At 37.6% G+C, this 20109-nt stretch overlaps 1 protein-coding gene across 2 annotated transcripts in view; it reads left to right on the top strand.

The window, feature by feature from the left end:
- Window positions 1-13773, top strand: part of LOC121295323 (E3 ubiquitin-protein ligase MARCHF1-like) — a 128457-nt gene extending 114684 nt beyond the window's left edge. For both annotated transcript variants that reach the window (XM_041219818.1, XM_041219811.1), the window contains 2 exons: window positions 11778-11925; window positions 12304-13773. In XM_041219818.1, the coding sequence (XP_041075752.1) occupies window positions 11778-11925; window positions 12304-12605 (450 nt within the window). In that variant the 3' untranslated portion in view covers window positions 12606-13773. The remainder of the gene's footprint in view (window positions 1-11777; window positions 11926-12303) is intronic.
- Window positions 13774-20109: the final 6336 nt, after the last annotated feature.

Below are 20109 nucleotides of genomic sequence, written 5' to 3'. Positions count from 1 at the left end.
AGTCGGCAGCCTTCAAGTACCTTCAAGACTTCTTCCCTAAGCTGTCTGAGGCAAAGGTCAAAGCCGATGTCTTCGTTGGACCACAGATAAAGAAGATCCTGGAGTGTAATGAATTCCCCAAGAAGCTCACTATTAAGGAGAAAGCGGCTTGGAACAGCTTTGTCGCAGTGGTTTGGGGCTTCCTGGGCAATCATAAGGCCGAAAACTATGTGGAGATGGTTGAGACTCTGGTGAAGAACTACGGCACAATGGGCTGTAGGCTGTCCCTCAAAGTCCATATCCTTGATGCTCATCTTGATAAATTCAAGGAGAACATGGGAGCGTACTCGGAGGAGCAAGGCGAGTGCTTCCATCAGGATATACTGGACTTTGAATGCCGCTACCAAGGGCAGTATAATGAGAACATGATGGGAGACTACATTTGGGGGCTGATTCGTGAAAGTGATTTACAGTATAATCGTAAATCTCGAAAAACTACTCACTTCTAAATCTTTTGTAGCCATTTTTGTATTAATTTAGTATAAATACATGTTAATTTGGATTCATATGTTGTTTTTTTCTGACTTTATGTGAATGAAAAGACTGTTTTCTCATTGAAAATAGGTAAATTTCAAAATATCACTGTCCTGGTCACAAAAGCAAAGTCTGTGGGGAATAATAGCCATTTTCTATACATTTGAGGCATAAGCAATTAGGAAATAACACTTACTACCCAGGAACAAAAATTGTGTTACATAGTGTAATCCCTCTTTTTTCTCTTTTTCTCTTTTTTCTCTTTTCCTCCCCTCATCCATTCATGTCAGCAAAAACAAGGTTATCAATCTAAAAAAACAAAAAAAATACAACATAAGAAAGAATTGTAAGACATGGATGCAAAGAGTTATGTAGGTATAAGCCAATAGGTACAGTGCCGTGAAAAATTATTTGCCCCGTCTGATTTTCTGCATTGTTGCACATTTTTCACATTGAATTTGGTCAGATCTTTTTGTGGGTTGTAGTAATATATAGATGGAGTCTGAGAGAAAAAATGACAGCAAAGTTTGGTGCTTCTTTCATATGTTTGGTGTGCCAGGTGATCAAACATGCAATCTTCAGGTATGAAAAAGTTACTGCCCCCCTAGTTAACTCAACCCAATTACAGCGATAGTTAGAGGCAGCTGTTTGAATACTTTGGTTAAGAATCAGGCCTGATGGGCCAGCCCAGCCCAATATAAATCTGAATAACTATGGCCCTTACCATCAGAGTGAAGTTGTGAAGGATCTAGAGACACATCATTCCATGATCAAAAGAAATTCCTGAAGATGTTGATGATGATGCCTAAGGCTCTGGTGCTCCACCAAACCACAGTCAGAGCCATATTGTTCAAATGGAGAAAGTTTGAGACAGTGGTGAATCTTCCCAGGAGTGGACGTCCTGCCAAAATCCCTCCAACAGCAAGGTGTAAAATCATCCAGGAAGTCACAAAGAACCCTAGAACAACATCCATGGATCTGCAGGCCTGTCTCGCCTCGGCTAAGGTCAGTGTTCATGACTCCACCATCAGAAAGACACTGGGCAAAAATGGAATTCATGGCAGAGTAGCAAGGCGGAAACCACTGCTCACTAAGAAGAACATGAATGCTTGTCTCAAGTTTGCCAAAAAGCACCTGGATAATCCTCAAGAGTTCTGGAACAATATTCTATGGACAGATGAGTCAAAAGTGGAAGTTTTTGGACAACATGGGCCCTGCTATGTCTGGCAAAAACCAAACACTGCATTCCACAGTAAGAACCTCATACCAACGATCAAGCATTGTGGTGGTAGTGTCATGATTTGGGGATGCTATCATTGAAGGAACCATGAATTCTGCTCTGTATCAGAGAATTATACAGGAGAATGTCAGGCCATCCGTCCGTGAGCTGAAGCTGAAGTGCAGCTGGGTCATGCAGCAAGACAATGATCCAAAACACACAAGCAAGTCTCCATCAGAATGGCTGAAGAACAGCAAAGTCTTGGAATGGCGTAGTCAAAGTCCAGACCTAAACCCCATGAGATGTTGTTGCAGGACCTGAAATAAGCAGTTTCTGCTCAAAAACCCACAAATGCTTTTTCATGGCACTGTATATATAAAATAAATAATAAATAAAAAATAACAATACCTGCTTAGCGTGGTCAATATTCCATCGTCCTGTCGGTTATTAATTTGTGCTGTTCTTGTTTATTTAATCTCTGTTAGTCCTAGTCACTTATAGTGACTTCTCTCTGCAAAACAAACAGCCTCCCTGATGATGTTAAAGATGATCGGGTTCCCCTTCCACTGCACCTGAGTCGAGCCGGATACAACAAATAGGCAAGGCCTTTCTCCCGAAACTGCTTCTTCACAGAGTCAAATTCCCGGTGCCTCCGCTGCAGTTCTATGCTGAAATTTCGATGTATAAAAATCCTGTGACCCTCATAGTGTAGGTTGCCGATGTTCCTGGCCAGTCTCATCACTTTCTCCTTCTCACAATAATTAAGAAATGTAGCTATAATCATGCGAGGACGTTCCACCGGTTCTGGACGTGGTCCAAGTGAGTGATGAGCCTGTTCAATGGTCACCAGCACAGAGAAATTATCTGGGCCCAGCACCAACAGGATACTTTTTTCAATGAAGGTTTCTGTCCCATCTGTCTCGCAGCCTTCGGGGAATCCACTGAAACGTAACTTAGACCATCTGATTCTGTTTTCAAAGTCCTCCATTTTTTCTCTATTTTTCTTTAGAGTTGTGTGGTGTATATCCAGGGTTTTCCAGTATTTACTGTTTACATCCTCTTCTCGACTGACACTGGCCTCCATCTCGTTCATCCTCGAGCTCAAATCAGAGATATATATTTTTTTTATTACAGCACATTCCTCTCCCATCTTGTCGATTTTGTTGGACAGCTGTTTATTGCCAGTCTTGCCAGTCTATATCACCAGTTTGCTGCTCAGACATGCTGTCTGAAGATAGACTTGAGGAGGCCTCAGAGTCCAACACGTGGGTTTCAATGTCAGCCAGTTCTTCCGTTATTTTATTCTTTCTTTTCTTTCCCCCTGGTGTTATTAGCCATATCGATGGTTAAGGTAATATAGTAGTGAGCGATTTGGAGTGAAAAAGAAAAGAAAAATTATTATTTTAAGGTGAATCCCGTGGAGCTCTTTTCTTTCATGTCTCACTCTAACGCTGCCATACCGGAAGTCTCTTATATACTGTACATTTTTATGATTTATGTGGCAACCATGACCTCCAATATGTGGAACTCAGGCCGCAATCCATAAATAAGCCTGACTACCCCATCTAAAGTTTACAGTTTACAGAAGACGGAATTTACCTGTAAATGACTTTCTTCCAGTTTGGAGTGGACTCCACACAACATTGGAACCTTTCCGCTGTCGGGCTAGAAAAAAAAAAAAACATGGACAAGCCTCTCTCTTCTCCCAGAAGAAGGTCTTTTATATCAGTGCATCATAACACCACTCCCACCAGATAGTATAAAGGGAAATGATGCAGAAGGGTCAAATGTCATGTATTTTATCAGTACACCAAAAAAACATGGGGGAAGGTGAGTGGTAAGACAGGTGAGCAGTCCACTTTGAAGTGGAATAAACCCATTTACAGGTAAATTCCATCTTCTTCCCAGTTCTTCGTGGACTTCACACAACTTTGAACTCCCTATAAACCATAGAATACAAAAAGGGAGGTGAAAAGGAGAAATGTGAATGCTGTTTAAGACTTATCCTCTACAATGGATAAGACCATGTAAGCAAACTGGTGAGAGGTGGAAACATCCAAGTTATAGTGTTTCATAAAAATGTGAAAGGAAGACCAAGTTGTTGCTAAACAAATATCAGCAATAGGAACATTCCCAACATTTGACCAGGAATTAGCCACACCCCTGAAAGAATAAGCCTTGATGTGCTTCACCAGCGGTCTTTCTTCAAGTTCATGACAGAGCTTGATACAGTCCTTAAGCCATGCTGATATTGTCTGTTTTGTTACTGGTCTGCCCTTAAGGAGAGGGGCAAATGAGATGAAAAGCTGACCACTATTCTGAAGGGATTTGGTTCTGGATATGTAGATCAATAGTGCCTGTCTAACATCCGGCAGATGCAATTCCTTATCCTCCTTCAACTGATGAAATTCTGGTATGATTATCGCTTGTTATAGGTGGAACTCTGTGACCACTTTAGGAAGAAAAGAAGGATTAGGTTGGCAGATGTTAAAAAACTGCATGCATGCTCATCAGTGACTAGTTCCTGCAGTTCACTGACACAGCAAGCCAATATAATCCTCACCAGGAAATTCGTTTTCAAGATGAGGTGTTTCATATCGGCTGATGCCCTAGGGTCAAATGGAGGATATATGAGACGCCTCAGTACAACCTGTGGAGTTTGTATGTGTGGGGGTATCTCAAATGTAAGAGCCCCTTGAAGAACCTACTCACTATTGGATGGGATCCCGCTGATACGCCAGCCTGTCCTGGCAGGAAGCTAGAGATTGCAGATGAATAGACATTAATAGGTGAGGCAGTGAGTCTATCCATCATGTGTCTCAGGAATTCAAGAAATTCAAGGAAGTCGTCAATGTGCAGCAAGTCACAAATTCTGACCATTTTGCAGACTGATATTCGTAGATAGATTTCTTCTTTGCTGCCAGCAGAACCTCAGTCAATGTTTCAGCCATGCCTCCTGAATTAGAGCCCTTCCCGTCACTGATTCCCAATCTAGAGCTGTGTGCTTGATCCCCGATTGAAGGGATATGATATTCTTCTCGGACAATGTTTAGGACCTCTGTATCCAAAGTAATGTGTTGCCATTGGAGAAAGAAAGTTGAAATTCTGCCCCCTACTAGACCCAGAGGAGGTCTAAAGGGGCAGCAAAAATGAGAGGAGTGTCAGGATGACTGCTGAGGCTTGGTAGCCAATCTAAAGAGGCCCCCCCTTATATCAGCTAGATCTGAAGACCCTGGAGGATGAGAATGAAGAGCCCCTGACATGTCTAAATCCAGACCTGTGGCTTGGCTGGGCAGCTTCTCAGTGCTTGCCTTGTTTCATGCAGACAGATTGCCACAGTGTTAAAGGGAAATCCCTGAAAAATATCAGAAGCAGGAGTGTCTAGAATACTCATAAAAGCAGTAGACATTCTTGCCGCTTGCTAGACGTTCAGGGCCACTGCAATATATTTGATTAAGCCCTCTGAATCTTTATAATTTAAAGAGGATTTAGAGACATCATCCTTATCAGAAGATAAGTTTGACTCAAATCCACCCTCCTCTATTTCTGTAGAGCCTGGCTGTGCGAACATTTCAGTAGCAGGCCCAGGCGGTAACACATGATATGGTTGTTCATTGAGCTGCATAACAGCTTTAATGGCTGGGGATAGGAGTGTCAATGCTTCTACCATATTGAAGCCAGGCTGCAAGGACGTCATTTGAGGAGGAGGGGCAGGGCATGGAGACAGTGTTATGTCACTGTTTGCCTTATGCTTCCTCGATTGTCCAGAATGTCTCATAGGGGAGTATTTTACCCCTGACTTTGATCTTACGGAAGTTGTGGGGTAACATGTCAACAAATGATTTTTGCATTTACTGGAGGCTCCAGATGGAGATCTATCAGCTCCACATTTCCTACAAACCATTGTAGCACAGCGGCTACCACAGTAATTGACAATAACCTCCTTTCAAAAAGGTTACCGATTATCCAGCGCTGTTTGTCCTGATCACACAGCCAGTCTCCACGCCCATCTCCAGTGGCCCAGACCTCGGAACAGAGTCAGAACAGCCGCTCTCTGGGTAAATAATGGACATTGCAAAGCAGAAGCCGCTGGCAAGAGGATTCTCCTCCAGTAGATAATATGAGGGCTTGATCAGCAAACAAATGCCCATTATTGCTTCTGCACCCCAAATGCTTAGACAGACCAGCACAGAATGCAAGTGGGTATACTTTCAGCAGGAATTTCGATTAAGAGATCAAAGACAATAAAATAAAGTTACTAATAACAGCAAACATAACTACTGCTACGTCCACACTTCCTAGCTTTATGAAACAAGGAAAAATACAGGACATTTGACCCTTCTGCATCCTTTCTGATTATACTATAGGGTGGAAGTGGTGTTATGATGCATAGATATAAAATGCCTTCTTCTGGGAGAAGAAGGCTGTTTCTCCATGTTTTTTCCAAGCCCGACAGTGGAAAGGTTCCAATGTTGAAAGGAGTCTACGAAGAACTGGTATGAACCTCTGTTATCAGTTACAAATGGTATGCCATCAATACCTTAGTCCCCACACTAAGCCCCTTTCAAATAAATTAAAGTGAGGAGATTAGAAATGGGTTGGTGCTCTTCCTAGCAGGAATATGTATTTCATACAAAGTTATATATATATTAATAAATACAGACTTGGATGTAGTGCTGCAAAAAGAAACAACAACACTATCTATTGCTAAAGTATCTTGTTAGTAAAAGTTAATGTTACATTTATTGTCCCCATATGACACCTAGAGGAAAGAGAGAGAACGTTAAGCCCAAAGCATATAGGCTGCTCCACTCATCAAAGCCTTGCTGGACAGTAATTAAATTAAATAAAACAACCCACACATAAAATAAAAAAAGAGAAATAAGCAAAGTGAATTAAAGAAGAATTATAGTGCAAGTGATACAAATAAAACCAAGCAAAATCCCAACACACCAGGCTTGACTAATGCCTTCAATGCTCCAGGGAGCAGAGCATCCACAATAGAGATGCTCTCTCATCTCAGATAACCTAACAATTACTAAACACAAACAGTAAAACTATCTAGAACAACACATGGTTATATTAAAACTATAAAAACAAATTAGCCTGTGTGTATACATAAAAATGACTGAAACAACAAGGGACACGAAACCAGATAAACTAACAAGCTACAAAACAATAAGACACAGAAACAGTGACTGACAGGCGTACTTCCCGAAAAAAAACAACAGGTTACGCCACACAGCCACAAAGCAAAATATAATACAACAATAAACAATAAAATTACAGTCTGCGTTACCTGAGGAGAGAACTCGCCCTACAATATACTGTTTACAGACATAGGCAGTGAACACACTCGCACAATAAAGGATCTCCGGAACTCACCCGCACAGCACAGGAACTCTGGCACACCCACCCAGCACAGGAACTCCGGAACACACCCGCCCAGTACAGGAACTCTGGAACACACCCGCCCAGCACAGGAATTCCAGAACATACCCGCCCAGCACAGGAACTCCGGAACACACCTGCACCACACAGGAACTCCACAACCTACAAAGACCCATAGCAGCTGCCCTCTTTTCTGGCCTGTAATGTGCAGGTATTTATAACTGGAACCATTAACACTTCCTGGTTCCCATGGTCCCACCTGTTATATTCATATCTAGATAAAGTTTCAACATCTAAGGTACAGTTTATACTGGTTGTTTTTTATGGTAGATGGCAGAGCTGAATTAATTTATTAGTATTACTTAATTTATTATGAAAAATATACCTTAATGGCAATTTTTTTTTAAGAATATATATTTGCCCTATACCATAAACATACTTCATACACCTATTTACGAAGTACCTAATATAATAAAATACTAGAAAGTCAAAAAAGTGCTAAATGCTTGCTAAAACGGACCAAAATACAGCACAAATACACTGATAATTTTGTTAGTGTATTTGAAATATTAGACTAATGGTGTGATAAGTCTTAAAAATATTAATTGTTTACTGCCATATTAATGATTAATTTGATTATTTGAAAATGTGCTGGACGCTTTTATTAAAGTCTTTTATATACCTCTACATTTAGGTGAACATACAATTCTGCTGTTTACTTCATGGACATGTAATGTTAGCATATGGTCCTGTATGAACACTTTATTAGCTTATTATTTGAAATATTATTTAAGTTGATTAGTTCCAATTAAAATTGAAATTCAGCGAGATTGATGATTTACTATAAACACTCACACCATACACAGTTCATTAACTGTTCATTAATAGTAACAGTTTATAGAATACAGAAATTTTAAAGAACAGAAATCATTCTTAAGTGTGTCTTATGCATCAAAGACAGTAACTAGCATAACATATTTCAATATATGTGTCTCGGGATTGCAGCTCTGCTTTAAAAGCTATTTATATGCATGAGGTAATCTAACTTAAAGTTACTCATCAAGGTTCATTAAAAGTTACTTTTCACAAACTATGCAACTAACAAATTATTCAATTAGCTTTCAGTGTAACTATATTTAATGTAATTAGGTTTTATGTGGAGAATGTAACATAGTTTCTGCTCAACAGCCACAGGGCAACACTGACTCAATAGTCGCCTGGTTGTAGAACTTGATCCGTTGAATTGTCCTATGAAGTACGAACCACGATGATTTTTCACTCTCCAACGGGATTAACAACACATTCCTTATGCGTTGTCTTCTTCTTTATTTCTTCAACCACAAGTGTGGCCTAACACAGTCTTTTGGATCCCTTGTGGTCCAGTAGACTTAGACGCATTCTTCTAAACAGTCCTTTTTAATACATGTCCGTGCATCTCTCTCACCCTAGCATGCAGTCTCTTGGCTTCTCTCCCCTAAGGTCCTTTATCTCTCAAGCTCTGACCACTTCTACCTCATATAGTGCAGCAGTGTTTGGCTTTGTGGTTTCCTTTAGTCAAGGAGTGGCACCCTTGGGCCTTTGGAGTTTGTGAGCAACATGCTATTTTTTAACTGAGTTTAAATACTCTTCTTTGAGCAGAATTCTGTGTTGCACTTTCCATATAAAGTAATTGTTCTGGTCATTCAATCCTTAGCTTTTATTATATGAACTGACTTTCCTAGATATTGTGTGTTCATGTGAAAGTTCTTATTTTTGTTTACCAAAAAGGAGAAGTAATTGCTCTTGTCATTAGCCATTGCACAGTTGTCGTTACTGCTGCCAGATAGGCACTTGCTGAGGGACTTATTTGTGTTAGCAGCACACAATCCTTTTACTATCAACCCATGTGTTTCAGTATAGTCAGTGTTTATAGTTTATACAATTAATTAATCAGGTTGCTACTAATTAATCACTTTATAGGTAATATATCATTGTCCAAATAAGTAAAAGGCATTAAATGTAAGCATGGCTTTAAACAGAATAACTTCTGAGTTAAAGCTTTGTGAATTAGGACCATTCTCTTGAAAGATAAGGGCGTTGGCTAAGAAATGAATAATAATAATAAAGAGGAATCTTCCTTTGCAGAATTTTTTTAAATAATAAAAATAAAATTAAAAAAAAAACTTTAAATATGTGTGATTTGCCTTACAGAGATACATTTTGGATGACAGTTTGCTAAGTAAGAGCTATTGCATGTCTTGGAGATAAGCCCAAAGGGGGAGATCTGGTATGATGCAAACTCTTCAACAATTGCAACCCTGTGCTACATTGCTTCCAGTACATGCACTGTCATGCTCATCACAAAATGATGGGTGTGAGTGGATAGTTTAACCTGTGCTGCTTGCACCTTGCAGCTGTCTATCAGGGAAAGTCATTCTGGAGACAGTGTGATGAATGCGATGACCTTCTAAACAGAAAGTCAGTATGAATCACAGGCTCTTTTCTTATGTGCTTTTTATAGGGCTACCGTAAAGTCATTTGGCTTGAGGTATAACCACACATGTTGTAGCTTGTTTGCCAGCCTAAAGTGCTACATTTTGGTACTGACACAGAACACGCTATGGGAAGTGCAGTGATGCACACAAAAGAGATAAAGACCATCTGGATAGATTCCTTTTTATATACAACTGTATTCTATTATACTTTCGGTCAAATTCAAGTCTATATCGTCCCACAAAAGTGAACTGTTTCATGGCAAGAATGTTATAAAGCTGTCTCTACCACAGTGTCAAATCCTCATATTTCAGAGACCATTTGTGATATTACTTCATAGGGTTATATAAAAGCTGGATGCTAAATGTGTTGGTAACTATGATATTGACCTCCTAAGCTTGATATGTGATGTGACTTATGTTTCTGGTGTAAAGAGACAGAACACTCTTAACATTTGTTACACCTGCTATATTCTGTGATTGTCACACAGCATCTAGTAATTGCTTTTAGTGCATCATTGTGTTCCCTTTGATAAGCAACAACACTTATGGATATAGCCCAAGCAATGTTATGCCTGCCAGCACTGTAGTTTCCGCAAAGGTAACATCAGGTATTCCCAAATAAGGGATAATCAGATTCTGCAAAACCAGCAGCAAGTGTATCAATTATTATATTTTACAAAATGTATGCTGCAGGATCGCCTGCCTGTATGTAAGAGGTAAGAGTAAATATATAGAAGTAGATTTAAAATGATATACATAATTAATTGGGTAAGAAGGCCCTAAGATATTAGCCTAACATACTAAAAATATAATAATAAGTACTAGTTTTATTAACATGTCTGGTCCATATATACATGTAGATGTAGTAACTATAATATCCTCCACATCACCAATTGCTAAAATATAGCTATCTTTAATATCTGTCTTTTTAACAATAATTAAATAAAAACACAACAAGATAGATTAAATAAAAACACAACAAGATAGATTAAATAAAAACACAACAGGATAGATTAAATAAAAACACAACAGGATAGATTAAGTTATAAGCATAACTGCAGATATATGGCAGCAAAGTACATAGTGGATAAAGCAAATAAAGCAAGTGAACTTGTCTAGCATTTACCAGGAATAAAATTACCAGTATTTCTACTGCCAGGACTGCCTATGCTGGAGGAGACAGCCTTACTACCATCAGCATTGCCACTGCCAGGAGTGCACCGGCTGGCTTCTCCTGTTAGCATTTCCGCTGAAGGCATTACTGCTGCCAGTGTTGCCAAAGGCAGCATTTCCTCTACCAGGATTGGCCAGGCTGGAGGAGCCGGTCTGTACACTGTTAGCATTTCTGATGCCAGGATTGCCCAGGCTGGAGCTAGCCTTGCCTCTGACAGCCTTGACACTGACAACATTGCCGACCACGCAGTGAAGCCTCCGTTCCTGGCCCAGGACCCTGACCAACACTTTTGGGCTTTAAAGAGGGCAGTGGCCTTTGAGGCCATGTGTACTCCACACAAGGGGGGAGAAGTGTGATGGGGTACACCCCACACCTGTGTGTATTATATTATTTGTTTTATTATTATTTAAAATGTATTGGTTAGGCGTGTAAAAACACATTATTTTTATTGTTAATTGTTTTGCAGCATGGATGGGATTAAACTTCCCCATCCATGCTAAACTCGTGCAGAATGTGACCATCTCCAGAGTGATTGATTTATTTATTACTAATTTGGAGATGGTCACATGTATATAATCCCACAGCATTAGCTGATCGAGAGAGTGTGTTCAGAGGAGGAACGTTAACAGTGGACCTGGACCAGCACGATACTAGTTTATACAGTGTTTTGTTTTGTCTGTCTATTTTGGCTAACGTGTCTTTTGTTGTATAAAGTGTTTGTTTTGTTCAAACCTTTTATTTTGTTTATTTATGATTTAAATGTGCACAAGCAGCGCTTTCATACCCTGCAGTACTGATAGTGTGTCCAGGTCCACCAGCTATCCTGTCCATAATAGAAGTTTGTTCATAACAGATATAGCAACTACTTAACTGTCAATGCTTGTACAAGGACTACAGTACATGACTTAATCAGATTCTCAATTAATCCAATGCCACCTGTACTAAGAACATATAGGTATGAATGTATTTCAAGAAAGATAATGTAATATTGGGTTTGTCATTGCAGTGGGAGAAACTTCAGATGACATCAAGTGAGAAAAGAAAGATTCTGTGTTCAGTCACATTCCACATCATTGCCATTTCTTGTGTCGTCTGGTCCCTTTATGTGCTGATTGATCGAACAGCTGAAGAGATCAAGCAAGGGAAGGAAAATGGTAAGAGCTCTACAGTGAAGGGTTTCTGAATCTGGCTTCAGAAGTTGGATAGGCAGAGTACTTCACTGCATTCAGTGCTGCAAGAAGTTTCTCCCACATGGGGAAATGAAACATTTTAAGGTATACATGAAAGGTGTTGCATTGCCACTAATATAAAGTACTTGCAAGGACAGATTGGAATTTGTTTGGTCAAAATTAATTTAACAACCAACCATTTACTGAGAAAATTGGAATTGTGGAAGCAGCTGCATTTTTTGGCTTATCATTTTCACAATATTTTGAGAAGATACATTTATTTTATCATAGATTTAACTCACTAAATAAATACATTAAAAACCTTTGTAATTACTGTTTCTTGGTGTTTGATTCATTTTACAGGTATCCTTGAGTGGCCATTTTGGACCAAGCTGGTTGTTGTAGCCATTGGATTTACAGGAGGCCTTGTCTTTATGTACGTTCAGTGCAAAGTCTATGTTCAACTATGGCGGAGGCTTAAAGCATACAATCGGGTCATCTTTGTTCAGAACTGCCCGGACACTTCTAAAAAGACTGAGGAAAAGATCTCGTCCAGCAAGCAGAGTAATGGGAATACAGACTCTGTGACAGTACCAGTGTCACAAACAGAATCAAACACTCAGCGACCAGATGGGGGTGCTGTACCTGAAGTTGCACCTGTCTGACAATATTGAATTTTTTTTCATTTTTTCTTTTGTGGGTGAGAACTACCTATGGTTTTGTGGGACACCATCTCCCACAAACACTACAAAGCAGTGATGGTGATATTGTAACTGTTTAAACGCTGGACCATTTGAACAAGGATATGATTGGTAAAAAATGCTACAAAAATGTTTATACCCTGAAGAATATGAAGTCTGGTAGTTTACACTGGTTGGGAAGTGCAGTGATAAATGTACTAGGTCTTAGATCAGAGCACTTTTAAGAAGACGTTTAGGATAGTATTAATCATTATTATGTTTCATGTGCAGTTTGTGGTAAGTTATAGTGGCAGATTTTTCAAATAGTTATTGATCCTTTCAAGAAATATATCCCTGTATTGACAAGCAAACTCATTAATTGCTTTAAAATTGCCTGCCTGTTACTTGAAAGGCTACACAATAAGAGGTACACCCCACTACAATACTCACCTTTCAATGGCTTTTGGGGTATTTGAGAACACAAGATCCCTCAAAATATACTTAAGAATATGCAGTAAAAATAGGATATTACTTTTTCTTTTTTTTAATATTCAGTTTTATTACAGAAAGGAGACTAGACATTTAGGACAGTATTAATCATTATTATGTTTCGTGTGCACTTTGTGGTAAGTTATAGTGGCAGATTTTTCAAATAGTTATTGAGCCTTTCAAGAAATATAGCCCTGTATTGACAAGCAAACTCATTAATTGCTTTAAAATTGACTGCCTGTTACTTGAAAGACTACACAATAAAAGGTACACCCCACTACAATACTCACCTTTCAATGGCTTTTGGGGTATTTGAGGACACAAGATCCCTCAAAATATACTTAAGAATATGAGGTAAAAATAGGATATTACCTTTTCTTTTTTTTTAATATTCAGTTTTATTACAGAAAGGAGACTAGAAAACTTTGCAAGACTTTTCTGTAATTATTTCAGACATTCCAGTGGTGATTTGGGCTACATGAAATCCAACCAAGAGATACTAAAACATTACCATTATGAATGATGTTAGGACATTGAAGATACAGAAACCAAGGACCCAGCCTATATATAATATATGTTTGTGGTTACTATAATGTTATTTTCTTAACAATAATCAGATGACATGTTATGGACCATGGCTGTGAAGTCTTAATAAAACAATCACTGAAAAGATGGGTGTTTTTAACTGAATATGTACGACATATTATTGTTCAGATAAGCACTAAGGTACTATTTAGCATTACAGTGCATTTAAGGACAAGGGAAAGATGGTTTATTAACGTGTGAAGTTACTTGTAAAAACTAACCAATGGTGCAATACATTTGTGAATATATATATATATATATATATATATATATATATATATATATATATATGTATATATATATATATATGCATTGTCTAAAAGAACAATCATTCCTAACCACAAACTTGCATTTCCCTTCCCTCCATCCATCCACATCCTAAAATGCAAGTTTAGTTTAAATGCTGTTGATTTTAGTAGTGCATTTTACATGTAAAATAACTTCTCCCTAACAACCTATGTATGTCTGTAAGCCTTTAAGAATTGCCCTGCTGCTAACCATTTTGCATGATTTGTATTCAGTGCTAACATAGCAATGCGACATGATTATTGTGAAGCAGTGGCATGTTTACATCTGCAATATGTACTGTATACTAGAAAGTGCAGACACCGACTAGATCTGAACCCAAACTATTATTCAAAACTCTTTTGTGCACCTATGAATGGTTATCTAAAACAAATGTTGAATACAAAATCAACACAATCATTTAAGGCTTTCAAGTAAGCTGTTCATTACTAGCATTTAATTAAGCTGTTTTTTTTTTTTCAAAAGAATACAACTGGTCATTATAAACACTATAACAAGACTGATTTTAATCATTTGTGCAGAGCAAATATATTCAAAGTACAGTAATTGAAATGAATTCTCAAGTGTTTTGGTAGTCTGCCTGTTTACTACTCAACATGGAATACATCATATGAATCAACAGCTTAGCGCTGAAGTGTGAAGGCATTCTTAGTATATGTACTTGCTTTTCTTATGTAATTCCAAAATATATGTGACTGTCATTTTTTTTATTATTGTTAGTCCATGTTGTTTAATGAAGTGTTTCTTATTTAAAAAAAAATAAAAAAATCTAAAACTCCTGCACACTGTATTTTGCCAAATATCACTTTTTTTTTTATTATTCTTTAAAAGAAAATAGAAACCAACGTTTCTGTCGCAATAACTTTGTGCTGCGACAACTGTTTAAGTAAGGTGTGTGTACTGCATAAATTATTAATTTTTTTTTTATATTTTGACATTTTTTTTAAACTTTTAAATTGCATTCCACTGCCTCCAAGATGGCTTCACATGGACCGACATGGACCACTCAAACTACATTTCCCATCCTCCTCCTGCTCATATATGTAACAGATGGATTTACCAGTGAGCGGGAGGAGGATGGGAAATGTAGTTCTGAGAAATACATGCAAGGCCATCTTGTAGCTGTAACAGAAACAGCCAGAGAGCACCGCAATTTAAAAGTGAAAAAAAGTGGTCGAGATGTGAAATAATAACAATTAAAACAGTATACACACCTTACTTAAACAGCTGTAGCAACACATGGGAATCACACAATAAAATAAGAAGGTCCTTATATACCCTTTAACTGTACAAAATAATAATTACAAGGCCTACTACCCACCAAAGTTATTTTAAATAGACTATTTTCTTTCAAATAAAACACAGATACAGTACACAGCAACATTTTCCAGTTTCTAAAAAGAAATGGTTTCCTCCAAAATATTTTTATTTGATGTTTTACACAAATGTTGCAAAAACAAAATCTACATTTTCTTGAATTTCTTTCTCATGGTTGCTTGAGATCTTCCAGCATCTTCGATTCAGGTTCTTCAGACACTTCATCAACATCATCGTCATCATCATCATCATCATCATCATCATCATCATCATCATCATCATCATCGTAGTATCAGTTAATTGAGTTGACACACTGTGCTGTTAAAATTCTCCTTGTCCTCAGGAGTCATCTCCAGTAGAGGTTTCGACAGGCTTTGTGGAATCCAAAACCCTCGAAAAGAAGTGTCTTAGGTTAATATTGGCGCTAACTTTTTACAGAAAAATAAAATTATATTCCCGTATCCAAAAATCTAGAGGTAAGGTAAGGGATAGGTATATGTTATTATATATATATATATATATATATATATGATATATATAATATATATTATATATATATATTTGAAAATAATAACATTCTTAATTTCGTTTTCAAAGTTTCTGATATATAGACATCTCGGTTTTTCAAAAGTACTCAATTTGTTAAAGGTCCTATCAACTAAAAATTTTATACTTTGGAAGTTCGTTCACACGAAAAATTTATTATATTATTATTATTATATTATTATTCTTATATATAATAATAATAATAAAAAAAATAGTAGCATACCCAGATTACTGGCCAGTGCTTGAAGATACAGAAGTTGTGGCAAACAAGTAGTTTAGATACATCTGTATTGATTAAATGGATGCAGCTAAGTAATAACTACTGTACTGTGTCTGATAATACAGAGGCCAGCAAGCAGGCATTCAACCTGAACCTGAGGTCACTGACTGGCATCTTGGCAGCATTTCCAAACAGGCAAACAAGTGAGAACAAGATAACAGCAGGTGCTGATAGTGTGAGAATAAAGATAAAGGAGATGTAAAATGCTGCTAAAACATCAACAGGTTATGACTCATGAAATAATTAAACCCCTACAAACCACCAATATAAATAACAGCACATCTGGACAAAATTACCCACAATAAAAGAATGTCAAAAAGGAACAGCTTGATTTACAAAGCTTTTGTCCACTTTATATTGTAAGTGGGATAAAAGCTGTTTATTTCTAGTTTAGAAACACGAATAACAATGTATTGAAAAACTTTGCACTGGTGCAAAAAACTAAAAGCAAACCTAGTGCAACACCTATACAGCTTGAAGGATTCATCAACACCTATAAAAAAATGTTTCAATAAATCCCAGCTGTGAATTATACCAGTGTATAGATGCAGCAAACTTACCCCTTAACCACGGTTTAACTTTTTGCTTTTCGAGTATGAAGACTGAATTTAATCCACATGCAAAATTATGGTAAAGAGGGGCAGGAGATTTGGATTATAAACCCAAAGTGAAGGTTCCTTTTCCAGTGACCAATTAAACATGCTGCTGTGCAACTTGGAATACATATTTTACTAAGAAAGGAGGCTAAAGCTGAATATTCATGAACACATTGTATGGTACTTTAAATATGAGAACATTACACTGCACTGAGAAAATACAATTCTCAGAATACATCCTGTGGAAGAACTAATCTTTCTAAAAGACATGACTATTTGTGATATTATGACACACTTATAAAACCACGTAGCTAGCTTCTGCATAATTTAACTACACAAAAGTTTTTTTTTTTTTTTTTTTTTAAATAGATAGAGACAGCATGATCTTTCCACAGAAAGCTCAGCAACAGCTACAAGGAGACTGAAAACCTCAAGTTACCTTGCTGTGCTTAACCAGAGTGGTCCCATGTTCGGACATTACAAGAATTAAACAGTATGGACACTTTCACAAAGCAAAAGCTAAAATAAAAGATCTTTTTAAATTTAAAAAAAAAAAAAAAACTGGTAAAACTGGATAGCAGACCTGGGTTGGCCATGGTATGCTGTGGAACATGATAGAGGAGCAGCTAAGTCTAATACAAAACAACTTTCTTAGAAAACAAATTAATTCAATACAACATTTTCCCAGGCAACCATAACATTTTATCAGATAATACTCACCTGAACACTTTAAGATGTTTACATTTCATAATTTCTGTAAAAGAAAAAGAAAAGAAAAATAGGTGTCCCAAGTTTAACATTACCAGTGGCAGGGTGCTCCACAGACTTCTTGTCAGGGAAGTAGAGTATACTTCTTGCTGTTTTTTAACTGTCCTGCGCCAGTGCTACCTCATGGCAGTAATTGGTGGGCTCATTCTCAAGTGAGTTTGATTAGCTTATTTACCATTCTTGGTATGAGGCTGTAATAGAAACAACAGAGGGACGTCTCTTATATGGAGTCTGAATCATAGGTACATAAATAATATTAACAATACTGGCTTAGGGTGGTCTGTAAATAAACGTTAGCCTGTTTCATGTATTTTTAAATGACTGCAAGTGAAACATTTTGAAGAAAGTATTAATGCACCCATGGCCCTGACCTCCTGGAGGGGGATAAAACCAAAAACTGTAGCAGACCAGCTACAAAAGATATGAGCAACAAAGACCAAGGACATTCATTTTACCTGCAGGTGTTATACACAAAACTTCAGAAAGGTTCACATTTCATTGTTTACTTCTTTCTTGCATTTAATTAAGCATTGCATTTTTTGTAACATGCATTTTAGCAAACAAAGTATGTTATACTGTAAAAAAAAAACCTCTTAAAATGATATGAAAATGTACCACTTGTGTTACCAAATCTAAAACTTCTATTACATATGTTTAGTTTCAAATGAACAGTCGTTATTTTTACATAGTTCACAATCAGACAGTTTAAACCTTTTGACTGCAAAATCAGAGTGGACACGACAAGGTCTTTTTTTTTGCCATACTAGGACTAAGACATGCAGTATTTTGATTTACAGTGGCTCTCAAAAGTATTCACCCCCCTTGGTTTTTTCCACATTTTATTGTGTTACAACATAGAATCAAAATGTTAAATTAGTTTTTGCCACTGATCAACACAAAAAAAGTCCATAATGTCAAAGTGAAAAATAAAATCTACAAATTGTTCTAAATTTAATTACAAATATAAAACAGAAAATAATTGATTGCATAAGTATTCACTATGACACACCTAAATAAGCTCAGGTGCAACCAATTGTCTTTAGAAGTCTCATAATTAGTTAAATGGAGTCCACCTTTGTGCAATTAAGGTGTTTCATGATTTCAAGTTAAATACACCTGTCTCTGGGAGGTCCCACAGTTGGTTAGTACATTTCCTAACAAAAACTACATAATGAAGACGAAGTAACATTCAAAGCAAATCCGGAATAAGGTTCTTCAAAAGCACCAATCAGGGGTAGGATATACGAACATTTCCAAGGCATTGAATATCCCCCGGAGCACAGTAAAGTCCATTATTAAAAAATGGAGAGAATATGACACAACTGTGAATCTGGCTAGAACAGGCCGTCCTCAAAAACAGAGTATCCAGGCAAGAAGGGTACGTTAGGAGGTCACCAACAGGCCTATGGCAACTCTAAAGGAGTTATAGTCTTCCACGGCTGAGCTGAGAGACAATCTGCATATGGCAACAATAGCCCAGGTGCTTCACAAAACTGGCCTTTATGGAAGAGTGGCAAAAAGAAAGTCATTGTTGAAGAATACTCACATCAAATCTCAGTTAGACTTTGCCAGAAGGCATGTAGGAGACTCTGAGACCAAGTAGAAGAAGATTCTATGGTCTGATGAGACCAAAATAGAGCTTCTTGGCCTCAATGCTAAGCGTTATGTTTGGCGCAAGCCTAACACCGCACATCATCCTGAGGACACCATCCCTACCGTAAAGCATGGTGGTGGCATCATCATGCTAAGGGGATGCTTCTCTGCATCAGGGCCTGGAATGCTCATGAAGAAAGAGGGCAAAATGGATGCAGAAAAGTACAGAGAAATCTTGGAGGATTGTTGAAGTCTGCAAGAGACCTGGGATTTGGGAGAAGATTCATCTTCCAGCAGGACAATGACCCCAAACATATAGCCAAAGCCACACTGGAGTATCTTAAAAACAAAAAGGTCATTGTCCTAGAGAGGCCCAGTCAAAGCCCGGACCTCAATCCAATTGAGAATATGTAGAAAGAGTTGAAAATTGCTGTTCACCAAAGGTCCCCATCCAAATTGACGGAGCTTGAGCAATTTTGCAAAGAAGAATGGACAAAAATTGCTGTGTCCAGATGTGCAAAGCTGTTAGAGACTTATCCAAATAGACTCTTGGCTGTAATTGCTGCCAGAGGTGCCTCTACCAAATATTGACTCAAGGGGGTGAATATTTTTAAGAAATAGAGAGACTTTACAGTATTAAAAAGCTGTAAATTATTAATTAAAACTAAAGTGTTTTGGGCCCTCCTTTAACCTCCATTATCACATCTCTGGACATAAAACTGCTAAGAGTGTTTATAATGTTCTTTATACACAATTCCAGAATCATGTCCCTGTGGATTTAAGTAATTTAAAAATTGGCTAAGAAGCATAGATTACAGTATGTTTAATTACATAAACACACATGTAGTACCTACAACATCTTTAGATTTTATTGTGCATTCTCATTTTTGTTCAATGCAGTTGTTTTAATATTTTATGCCATTCATAATATTAATTTTGGACTCTCTGAACAATCATGAAATCAAGACTGTGGAACAATTTGTTTTCACTTGTAAGAAGTAGGGCTTGA

The sequence above is a fragment of the Polyodon spathula genome, chromosome 2, assembly GCF_017654505.1.
Source record: "Polyodon spathula isolate WHYD16114869_AA chromosome 2, ASM1765450v1, whole genome shotgun sequence".
Lineage (NCBI taxonomy): Eukaryota > Metazoa > Chordata > Actinopteri > Acipenseriformes > Polyodontidae > Polyodon > Polyodon spathula.
This window is presented reverse-complemented; position numbering and strand designations above follow the sequence as displayed.